Source organism: Schistocerca piceifrons, chromosome 2 (genome assembly GCF_021461385.2).
Source record: "Schistocerca piceifrons isolate TAMUIC-IGC-003096 chromosome 2, iqSchPice1.1, whole genome shotgun sequence".
NCBI lineage: Eukaryota > Metazoa > Arthropoda > Insecta > Orthoptera > Acrididae > Schistocerca > Schistocerca piceifrons.
In genome coordinates, this window is record NC_060139.1 from 609,191,614 (window position 1) to 609,203,966 (window position 12,353).

At 41.7% G+C, this 12,353-nt stretch overlaps 1 protein-coding gene across 1 annotated transcript in view; it reads left to right on the forward strand.

Annotated features, from left to right (window-relative positions):
- The window catches only part of LOC124776481 (homogentisate 1,2-dioxygenase), a 97,257-nt gene that overhangs the window by 50,928 nt on the left and 33,976 nt on the right, over window positions 1–12,353 (forward strand). The window contains exons 5-7 of the mRNA XM_047251495.1: window positions 1,388–1,467; window positions 1,552–1,651; window positions 12,089–12,321. Coding sequence (XP_047107451.1) covers window positions 1,388–1,467; window positions 1,552–1,651; window positions 12,089–12,321 — 413 coding nt within the window. The remainder of the gene's footprint in view (window positions 1–1,387; window positions 1,468–1,551; window positions 1,652–12,088; window positions 12,322–12,353) is intronic.

Genomic DNA, 12,353 nt, shown 5'->3' on the forward strand with positions numbered 1-12,353 from the left:
GTTCCAATGGTGTTTCCACTTTCAGAAACATTCCTGGAAATTTTTTTCCTGAAGTGTGTTAAGAATGCTCTCCGTATTTGCCTGGATGTCTTCAATTGAGTCAATCGCTTCCATTTCAGAGAAAATTTCAGTTTAGAAAACAGGTAGAAGTCTGCAGGGGCCAAATCAGGGGAATATGGTAGTTGTGGATGCACAGGAAGTTTGAATGTGGTCAAAAATTCAACAATCGAGAAGGCACAATGAGCTGGAGCATTGTCATTGTGTAGCACCCAACTCCTGTCTTTCCACAATGCAGGCCTTTTCTTCCACACCTTTTTGTGCAAACACTCAAGGACACTTTTGTACTATTCCTGGTTAATTGTCTGTCCTCCAGGGGTAAATTCATGATGCACAATACTGGTATAATTGAAAAAAAATCACCGACATTGTCTTCACCTTCTACCGACTTTGCCATGCTTAAGGTCGTGGTGAACCTGGAGTCTTCCACTGTGCAGACTGCAATTTGGTTTCAGGATCATATCCATATACCCACAATTTGTCACCTGTAATTACCATATTTAACAAATCTGGGTCATTTTAGTCCAATTAATCAGTTCTTGGCACACTTCAAGTCGGTATTGTCACTAGTCACTTGACAACACTTTTGGAATGAATTTTGTGGACACTCGACACATGTTCAGATCTTCAGTTAAAACTGACTGAACTGCATAGAAACTTAAATTAAGTTCATCAGCAATCTCTCTAATTGTAAGTCTATGATCAGAGTGTGCTAAGTCGCGAACTTTCACAACATTTTCATTTGTTTTTGAGGTGGAAGAACAGCACATCATCAAATGGTTTGTGGCTGTTTTTAAATCTGTTGAAACAGATGAAACATTTGACTGGCTCATACAATTATCTCCAAAAGCTGTTTTTAATAGTTTGTAAGTCTCAGAAGCTGATTTCCTGGTTTTAAAACAAAATTTAACACAAATTCGTTGCTCTGTTTTTACGTCCATTTTCACACAGACAGAATCTGGCAACAAGCCCTAACAGACCTGCACTCAACCAGCTCCCACAATGAACTGAATAAAGGAAATGCAGTTTTCTGTCAGAGGGCATTCAAGGACAAAGCAATGACACTCTCCCCACTCTCCGTGTACCTGCCTGCCAAACCAATAAGCAGTAGTGGATCCACTCTTAAAACTTTCCAGTCACACCTCGTATGCTACATTTTTCAAATTATGCCATATTGTTAAAACAAAATTTGGACAGATCTCACTGAAAATTAGTTTTTCCAATAGAAAATTCATTTTTGTGCAGTAACACAAATTATAAAATCTTCTATATACATAAAGGAAAGACATTTATAACACAAGCAATAGCTGACTGCCCGTAACTGTTTCAGTGCCACAGCAAGGTGTACTGTATATTACAACAGAATTTGGGAAAATGACTGTTTCTCCAAATGAAATCTGTGTCATCCAGGTAACTAAACCATTCATAATTCTGCATCATTAATTTTAAAGTAATTTGAAAACTGATTACGTATATTGATTATTTGTGTTACAGCAAGGTATGAGGTTTAATGTGCATGTTACCAAACCATCACGAGGCTATATACTGGAAGTTTTTGATAATCATTTCCAGCTCCCATACCTAGGACCTATTGGTAAGTGGAACAGATTTACTCAGTCAAGATTCAGATGCAGTCTTATCTCTGAAATAGTTGTCTTATGTAGTAGCCATAGAAGTCTTTTAGGATCTCACAGTTTGAAAGTTAATAAAAAAAATCTTGTGTGTTATCTTTAATTTACTTCAGTTGACACTAAGATGAAATCAGTCTATACAAAAATGCTACAGTGAAACTTTGTCTCAATGTTTCATCAAATTCTGTAAATCTGAACTGATTCAGTGAGAGTTCAATGACTTTATCATACCTCAAGGATATACAAACTGCAACCATATAATACAAAATAAGCCACATCTGAAGCTACTCAAAAACAAAATAAGAGTACCTCATTACCTATTTCTACAATTTACCAGCATATTTGGACTCAGAGATGCAAATTTCACATATTTCTAATGTTTGTATTAATCAGCTTTTACGTTATCAATACATACACAGATGATAATTGTTTGTGTAAAGTTACATAAATGCTTTGTTTCAGGTATTAGATAAAAATAGCAAGTGAGCAGTAGAAGTATCTCTTCCCAAGCAGCTGTCTTCACCTATCAGACATAAACATGTAAAAAGAAGTTTTCAAAGTTATCAGTATGAGCAAATTAGCAGTTGTCAAAGTATAACTCAACTTGATCCACATCCTTGAATGTTCTCCTCCACAATAGGTTTTACAGAACACAATATGTGAATGAATGGAGGAGCCCATAAGAAAGTAATCTAATTAACAGCCTTGCAGACATATCAACATCTCACAAACAGAATGCATTATTTCATATTTCTACATTTAGTCATTCCCCTCTTTCCAGAATTTCAAGACTATTTCCTTCTTGTACTAGTGGCAGTTATTTAGGTACTTGTACATCCTTAATTCTTCAAAAAACTGAACACTCACCTATAAAATAGCCTTGTAATTAAGATTACTTTATAAATGAATTAATGTGTGAAATATTTGACTTCAACCATGTAAGTGAGAAAAATGTAAAAAAGGTTTGAAATTATGTTTAAGGTTTGTTGGAAGCAAGTGCTCTCCTTATCAAAGCCTGAATGAGTATTAATATGGGTAGTTTTTGCCTTGTTATAAACAAAAACTAGTTTATGATGCATCTCAGTGTTTAAGACATCATATGTGCTGAACTGTGTGTCATAAAATTATATAATTTTGCAGGAATGTTCAGTGGTATGTGTGGATACCGTCTGAAAAATGTGTTGTGAATAGAGTTAATTGCAAGGAATTAATAAATTAAATAAATGTGCCTGATGCAACAGTTTTACTCCATGAAAATCAAGAATGTAGTAAGTGATAAAATTTCTTCCTTCCATCATAAGATAAAGGTGAGGCAATGGCAAACATGATATTGGAGGTTTTAGGCCAGGATGTTAGTGGAATGCAGGATATGCTGGAGAGACAATTTCCACCTGTGTGCAGTTGAGAGAAACTTGTGCTGGAAGGGGGTATCCAAAAGGCCCGTGAAGTGAAGCAGCTGTTGCAGTCATTTGTGTTGTGGCATGCAGCATGTTCATCAACTGAATGCCTCTGAACTGAAGTCTCCAGTTTGCCACATTTTGTTGGTGGTCATTCATGTGAGTAGACAGTTGTTTATTTGTCATGCACACATGCTGTACAGTAATTGCAGCATAAGTGATATATAACATGGCTGCTTTCAAATGTGGTCATGCATTTCATTGGGTAGGAAATACTTGCGACAGGACTGTGGTAGGAGCTCATGTGGGGACAGGTCTTGCACTTGGGTCAACCACAAGGGAATGACTCATGGGATGCAAGATTGGGTGCACAATTAGAATAGGGATGGATAAGGATATTCTGTAGGGTGGAAGGGCAGTGTAGCACTACTTTGGGTGATGTGGGTGGTATTTTCAGTAGAATATCTCTCATCTCAGGAAGTGACAAGACGTGAAGGATGTGGCTGACCTTTTCAGGCCCATGGAGATACTGAGTGGTCAAAGGAGTACTAGTCAGTGGCTGGTTAACAGGTTTACTTTGTCCAAAGAGGAGATGACATGAGATGTCTGTTTATGGATGAGATGGATGAGATATCATCCATCAATGAAGGTTGCAATGCATAGTCTGAGACAATACAGTGATGTTCAACAACCAGATTCAATTAAGAATGAACTCACAAATTGCAATTATGGTTCTGCATCAGCTGTAGAATATTTCAGAATGAATGAAAATTTGTGCTGGACTGGGACTTGAACTCGAATTTCCTGCATGTCGTGAAGGGTTGCCTTAACCACATCAGCTGACCAAGCACACTTCCAGGAGTGGCCCAGATCTCCATTTGTCCTAGTGTCTACTCTCCCTGGATGAGAATCACAGTAATGCAGTACAAGCATGAGGAAAACTGGATACCAGGACAAGTGAAGAGTTGGGCTACACCTGGAAGCATACTTGGATAGTCAAAGTGGTAAGGCGACAGACCGGAAATCTAGGTTTGAGTCCCAGTTCAGCACAAATTTTCATTTGTTCTGAAATATTCTATAGCTGATGAAGGTCCCTCATCACAATTTTTGAGTTCATTCTGAATGCCAATAAACACTCTGGAAGGCTTATTGGTATGTACTGACAATGGCTGCTTTTCACTGTAGAGCTGGCAAGGTGAGTAAGGAAGGGACTTTTTGACATGGAACATTGAGTCCAACATCTAGGAAGGTGGCATATCGAGTTGAGAAGGACCAGTGAAAAGAATTTGGGAATAAGTGTTGAGGTTACAGAGGAAAAAGCAGAGGTTGTTCCTGCCATGAGTCAAGAGCATGAAAATGTCATCAATGAATCTGTACCAGATAAGAGGCTTTAGATGTTGACTGGATAGAAAGGATTCTTCCAGATTGCTCATAAACAAGTTTGCATAGGTTGGTGCCATGCATGTACTCAAGGCAGTACCATGGATTTGTTTATAGATTTGGCCTTCAAAAGTGAAATAATGGTGGGTCAGGAAGTTCTTGGCTAGGAGGGTTAGGAATGAGGTGGTAGGATTGGTGTTGGGAGGGTGTTTGGAAAGACTGTGCTCCATGGTGTTGCAGCCATGGGAATAGGGGATGTTGGTGTATGAGCACATCACATCCATGGTGACCAACAAGGAGTTTTGTAGCTATGGTACAGGAACTGTGGAAAGGTGTTGAAGGAAGTGGTCAATGTCTTGAATGTAGGATAGGAGGTTACAGACAATAGTTTGGAAGTATTTGTCATCAAAAGCAGAGGTTTCTTCTGTGGGAGCATTGTGACCAGTGGCAGTGGGATAACTGGTAAGGTAAGGAGACATGTAATGTTGGGTTTGGGGGAAAGGTGAAAGGTAAGAATCCAAAAGGGGGGGGGGTTGCTTGTGTGAGGAAGGAGGGCAATGGTTTCAGGTGTCTGGTTTTGGGATATACCTAAGGCCTTGAGGAGGTGCTGGAGGTCATGTTAAACTTCAGGAATGGGATCATGATCATAAGATTCATATGCAGAGGTGTCAGAAAGTGATGGAGCTTTTTTCTGTGGGAAGGATGACAATGTTTGGATTGGTTTTCAGGTTATGGATAGCTGTGTGTTCTATATGAGTGACTTCCAACTCAATAGAGAGTGATTTAGGAAAGAAAGGTGAGGTCAGCTTAGAAGTGAGGAATTCCTGGAAGATTACAAGGGATGACGAGCTGGAAGGACAGGAGGATCACAGGTTGGAGGCTGTGTGTGGTTTTGGTTGGCTGTTGTCTTTGGGGTGCATGTCAAAAAATTGTTTCCACTGCAGAGAATGAGTAAGGGAAAGAAGGTCCTTCACAAGTCCAGCATGATTGAACTTAAGAGTTCTGGCTAATGGTGAGGCCCTTTATTGAGACTTTTGCAGGGGTCAGAATTTTGGTGAAATGTTGATGACAGTGCTATAGGATGGATGTTCAGTGTGTTTCATGGAGGCAGAGGAAATTTTTGGAGTTTTGAAGGCAGAGTATGTCAGCAGGGCATGAGGGGTTGGAGTGATAGGCTCTTTCTTGCCTATAGGTAATCCCTGTGGATGTAAGACAGGAATGGCTGGAACAGCTTCCTCTGATGTTGCTGAGAAAGCTGTTCCATTCCTTGATGGGCAGTGATAGGAAGCTGTTATCATAGAGTAAAAGGATTTTGTGAAAGGAGTAAAGGCTGTCAAATGTGGTTTGAGCTTGGATTGTATGATTATGAAGGACCAGTCTGGTGAGGGTGAAGAATTGATGGAATGGGAAAAGGCGAAGGTTCTTACTGTAGGACAGGTGACATCTTGAGATGCCAGTTTTAATGGTAAGCCCATTAGGAGAGATACCAAGTGCCAGAGAAAATTTCAGAAAGAGGACGTGTGATTCAAGTTTCTCTAGGGCAAAAGAGAGTTTTCAGAATTGGCAGAGGTAGAATGAGCATGGATTCACAGTTGGGCAGGTGGAAGACAAAAGCAATGACTGAAAATAATTGTTAAGAAAGGTTGAAGATAGGAAGGGGAATTGACGTGGGCAGCAGTAAATAAACAATGTATTTACAAATAAACATATGCGATCTGCTAACAGTCAAATTGTGCCTCACAAGTTGGCAGTGGCAAATATGCTAAAAACAGCTCTGGAATAATATGTTTGAAAAGGGCTGTCACTGCAAGAGCAGCAAGTTGTAGTAGAGCACTCATTACTTTACTTTCAAATCCCAAATCTACAAATACATGGTCTTGAGAAAATCAGCCACATTATTCACCTCTCATCATACTTGAGATGAGGGATATACTACCAAAAATTCTACCCACATCACCCAAAGTCATGTTCCACTACTCACCCAAACTACAGAATGTCCTTGTCCATTCCATTCCTATTCCACTCTTGCTCCAAATCCTGCACCCATGTTCATTCCCTTGTAGTGGGCATAGATGGAAAACATGTCCCACACACCTCCTCCAACCACAGTCCAGTCACAGGCATTTCATACCTAATGAAAAGGAAGGGCCACATATGAAAGCAGCCATGTGATATATATCAAACAATGAAAAGTATAGGATGGAATATCAACAATATTATGAAGAGAGTAGATTGCTTCAGTTAGTATTCCATAGAAATGTTGGAACACGTGAGGTAATACTGACCCTATGACTTATCTTAAAAGATGAATTAAGGAAAGGCAAACCTACATTTCTAGCATTTGTAGACTTAGAGAAAGCTTTTGACAATGTTGACTTGAATACTCTCTTTCAAATTCTGAATTTTGCAGGGGTAAAATACAGGGAGCAAAAGGCTATTTACAGTTTGTTCAGAAACAAGATGGCAGTTATAAAGGAAGGGCATGAAAGGGAAGCAGTTGTTGGGAAGGGAGTGAGACAGGGTTGTAGCCTATACCTGATGTTATTCAATCTGTATACTGAGCAACCAGTAAAGGAAACAAAAGAAAAATTCAGAGTAGGAATTAAAATCCATGGAGAAGAAATACAAATTTTGAGGTTCACCGATGACATTGTAATTCTATCAGAGACAGCAAAGGACCTGGAAGAGCAGTTGAACAGAATGGACAGTGACTTGAAAGGAGGATATAAGATGAACATCAACAAAAGCAAAACGAGGATAATGGAATGTAGTCGAATTAAGTCGGGTGATGCTGAGGGAATTACATTAGGAAATGACACACTTAAAGTAGTAGATGAGTTTTGTTATTTGGGGAGCAAAATAACTGATGATGTTTGAAGTAGAGAGGGTATAAAATGTAGACTGGCTGTGGCAAGGAAAGTGTTTCTGAAGAAGAGAAATTTGTTAACATCGAGTTTAGATTTAAGTGTCAGGAAGGCGTTTCTGAAAGTATTTGTATGGAGTGTAGCCATGTATGAAAGTGAAACATGGACAATAAATAGTTTGGACAAGAAGAGAAGAGAAGCTTTCGAAATGTGGTGCTACAGAAGAATGCTGAAAATTAGATGGGTAGGTCACATAACTAATGAGGAGGTACTGAATAGAATTGGGGAGAAGAGAAATTTGTGGCACAACTTGACTGGAAGAAGGGATTGGGTGGTAGGATATGACATAAAAATGGTTCAAATGGCTCTGAGCACTATGGGACGTAACATCTGTGGTCATCAGTCCCCTAGAACTTAGAACTACTTAAACCTAACTAACCTAAGGCATCACACACATCCATGCCCGAGGCAGGATTCGAACCTGCGACCGTAGCGGTCACGCGGTACCAGACTGAAGCGCCTAGAACCGCACGGCCACACCGACCGGCCGATATGATATATCCTGAGGCATCAAGGGACCACCACTTTAGTATAGGAGAGCAGCGTGGAGGGTAAAAATCGTGGAGGGAGACCAAGAGATTAATACACTAAGCAGATTCATAAGGATGTAGGTTGCAGTAGTTACTTGAAGAAGCTTGCACAGGATAGAGTAGCATGGCATGGAGAGCTACATGAAACCAGTCTCTGGACTGAAGACCACCACAACAACAACAGATTGCTTCTCACTATAAAAATGAGTTGCAGAGAGGCACAGTGAAAAGGCTGTTACACACTGAGATATTGGGCAAGGCCTTCTTCAGGAAAGAAAAGAAAGCACCCAAAGCACACACACAGTCACACAAGCAGGTACATCTCATGTATGCCTGACCCCTAATTCCAGCTGCTCTGGACAGAGTGCAGTTGTCTGTGGAACACAAGCAGCATTCCAGAGTGGGCCAGGGAAGGGGGAGGGAATAGCAGGGTACAAGTAGGTTGGGAGAGAGAAGAACACTGTGTGGCAGAGCATGCAGGGACTAGAATGTGGCAGGACAAGACTGCCAGATGCAGTGTCATGAGGCTGTGGGGGAGTGGAAAATGAGAGGAGCAGAAAAGGATGCACTGTCAAAGACCAGCGCACAATTAGGGTGAGAGGACAAGATCTTGGAGGAGGTGATAGGATGGAGGGGGCAGAAACTTTTGGGTGTAGGGTGTGAGGCCAGTAGGTTATCATAGGTTTAGGCTGGGATAATTTTGGGAGTGGAGAATGAGTTGTAAGGGTAACTCCCATTTGTGAAGTTGAGATAGCTCGAGTAGTGAAATAACTATTAAAATCAAGCATGTTACATTCAGCTGCATGCTGTGCCATAGGGGCAGTCCACTTTGCTCTTGGTGACAGTCTGGCAGTGGTCATTCATTCTGCTAGACAGTTGGCTGGTAGTCAAACCAATATAAAAACCTGTGCAGTGATCCAGCACAGCTAGTGTAGGACACTGTGGCTTTCACAGGAGGTCTGGCTTCTAATGGGATAGGACAAGCCTGTAATGGGACTGGAATAGGAAGTACCGGGTGGGTAGATTGGGCAGGTCTTGCACGTGGATCTTCCACAGGAATATGATCCCTGTGAATTGACTAGGATGTTGTGGAGGTTGGGTGGGTGATAGAACACCACTTTACGAGGCTTGGGAAGGATCTTGGGTACAATGTCCCTCATTTTAGGGCATGATGATAGATAATTAAAAGAGTGCAAAGGATGTGGTTCAGTTGTTCCAGTCTGGGTTGGTACTGGGTGATGAAGGGGACACTCCGTTGTAACCAGTTCTTGGGGTGGTTGGTGGATTGGGGTTGTATATGGATATGGCACAGGAAACCTGTTTGTAGACTGTCTGTCTTGAAGGTTTTTGTGAGACTGTCAACATAATGGGCAAGAGAGTTCTTGCTACTGCAATTATGCCGCCCAGTGGCCATGTTGTATGGGAGTGACTTTTAGTGTGTAAGGGATGGCTGCTGTCAAAACACAGGTATGGTTGATATGTTTAAAGTGAGCAGAGCCATGGGTGGAGCCATCTGAGAGGAGGAGGTTAATTTCCAGAAGGGTGGCATGTGTTCACCCTCAATTGAGGAGAGCCAGGTGAAACAGACGGGAAGGCATATGAGTGGAGCCATCTGAGAGGCGGAGGTCAATGTTCAGGAAAGTGGCACGCTGGGTTGAGAAGAGCCAGGTGAAACAGATGGGAGAAAAGGTGTTGAGATTATGAAGGAATGAAAATAGGATGTTTTGGCCCCAAGTCCAGACCATATGTCTGACATATCCAGAAGAATCTGAATCAGATCAGGGGTTTGGGGTTTTAGGAGGCTAGGAAGGTTTTCTCTAAGTGGTCCATAAACAGGTTGGAATAGGCAGGTGTAATGTGGGTGCCCATGGCTGTGTTGTGGTTTTGTTTGTATACCTTCCCTTCAAAGGAGAAGTAGTTGTGTGTTAGGATAATGTTAGTAAAGTGTATAAGGAATGAGACAGTGGGTCTGAAATCTGATGGACACTGGGAGAGGTAGTGTTCAACAGTGGCAAGGCCATGGGCCTGAAGGATGCTGATGTTTGGGGAAGTGGCATCAACAGTGATGAGTAGGGATCCAGGAGGTAAAGGGGTGGGTATGTGGAAAGTCAGCAAAGGAACTGGTTGATATCTTCAAAGTGGAAGGCTAGATTTTGGACAATTGGTTGGATGTGTTGATCAATGAGGGCCAAAATTACTTTGGTGGGGCACAATAACAAGTTACAATGGGGTGTCCAGGACCATTGGTTTTGTGGATTTTGGGAAGCATGCAGAAAGTGGGTGTTTAAGGTGTCGTAGAGGTGTGCCACACTCTGCCAACATACCTCAGTCTTTTCCCCTTCTCTGAACGTCTTTTTTCCACTCCCTATATCTGCTCCCCCCAAACCTCTCCCCTACGGCTACCTGATGCTGTGCCTGGCAGCCTTGTCCTGCCGCCTTCTAGTCCCTGTGTGCTCTGCCAGGCAGCACCTAGTAGGCTTTGACTGAAAGCTCAGTGTGTAACAGTCTTTTTGTTATGCCTATCTTCAATTTTATCCTGTTCATAATGTTGTTCTCATTATACATCAGCTATACTGCAATTATTGTACAGCACTACAATTGGGCATCACAAGTAACCAACTGTCTACTCACGTGAATGGCCACCAACAAAATATGGTAAACTGCAGAATTGACCACCCAGTTGCCAAAAATGATGCACATCACAACACAAATGACTTCCACAGCTGTTTCACCTCACGAGGCTTTGGGATACACACTTTCACCACAAGTTTCTCTCAACTACACAGGTGGCAATTGTCTAGCCAGGATATCCTACATTATCACAGTCATCTTGACTTAAACCTCCACGAACCTGTTATTCACTGCCCTATCTTACCTTTTTTCCTTCTCTCTTCTCTCTTCTGTCCACACCACTCCTTCCCTCTTCAGATTGTGTACTGCCTTCTCCCACCACTCTTCTTGCCCCCCCCCCTCCACCCCTCATGTGAAAAAAATCCTCTCCCTCTCTCTCTCTCTCTCTCTCTCTCTCTCTCTCTCTCTCTCTCTCTTTCTCTCTCTCCCTCCCTCCCTCCCTCCCATCCCCCCCACTTCCCCACCTATTTCCCTTTTTTTCTCTTTGTGCTTCCTGTCTTCCCTTTCATTTCCATCTATCTCTCATTCCCTTTCCCACCCTCTCCATCCTCTATCACTTATACACCCTACCCTCTGAAATCCTTTAGTTGTGCAGTCAGTGAGTCATCTGTCAAAAGACCTGCCCCACACTATCCTGCTACCCCCTCCTTGCCTCATATGTCCTTCCTTACCATCTTCTCATCTCCGCCCACCTAGGCCACTGCCCTTAATAATCAATAACCAGTCGCAGTGTGGAAGTGTGACTTTGGGCACCTGTTTAGTTGTGTTCATGACTGCATGTACTATTTGGAGAAAGAGAGCAATAGCTTGAAAGCTAATGTGTGAACTGTTTTCTGTTATTTGCCTCACTACAGTCCAGTATAGGTGAGCAGTTGCCTTTCCTGTATATTATGTACTGTTCCATCCAGGAGTTTCCTTTATTGTTAAATAATGTTGTGACTATTTCTTGTCCCACAATTCATAGTTTATGGGCTTACTTATGAAACAAGAGTATGCAGGTCATTACAAAGCAAATATATATGCTAAGGCTTGTAGTAAAGATAACTTAGTCATACAATGCAAAACTCCACTATCATGTTGCTTGTAATAATGATGGATTGTCACAGTCCACTTTACCTACTTGCTTGTAATAATGATGGGTTATTAGAGCCCACTTTATTTGCTTGCACTTTGTATTGGTGAACTGTCATAAATGAGCTCAGATTAAGTAAGGAGGACAGTTAGTTAAACATCTGATCTGCCAGTTGTTTTATTCAAATGGTTCAAATGGCTCTGAGCACTATGGGACTTAACATCTGAGGTCATCAGTCCCCTAGAACTTAGAACTACTTAAACCTAACTAACCTAATGACATCACACACATCCATGCCCGAGGTAGGATTCGAACCTGCGACCGCAGTGGTCGCGCGGTTCCAGACTGAAGCGCCTAGAGCCGCTCGGCCACACCGGCCGGCAGTTGTTTTATTGTTGTACTGTAATGTGATATTAGCATTCATCCCATGTCTTAATCGATGAACTAAAAGCATTTTCATTTTTAGGTGCAAACGGTCTTGCCAATCCACGGGACTTTCTCACACCTGTTGCGTGGTTTGAAGACCGTTCAGTTGAAGAAAGTCAGTACCGAGTTATTAGTAAATTCCAAGGACATCTGTTTGTTGCTCAGCAAGGGCACAGCCCTTTTGATGTCGTTGCATGGCATGGGAATTATGTGCCATATAAATATGACTTGTCTCTCTTCATGGTTATCAATCCAGTGCAGTTTGATCATTGTGTAAGTATTTTTTTAATTCCACTTCTTTATTT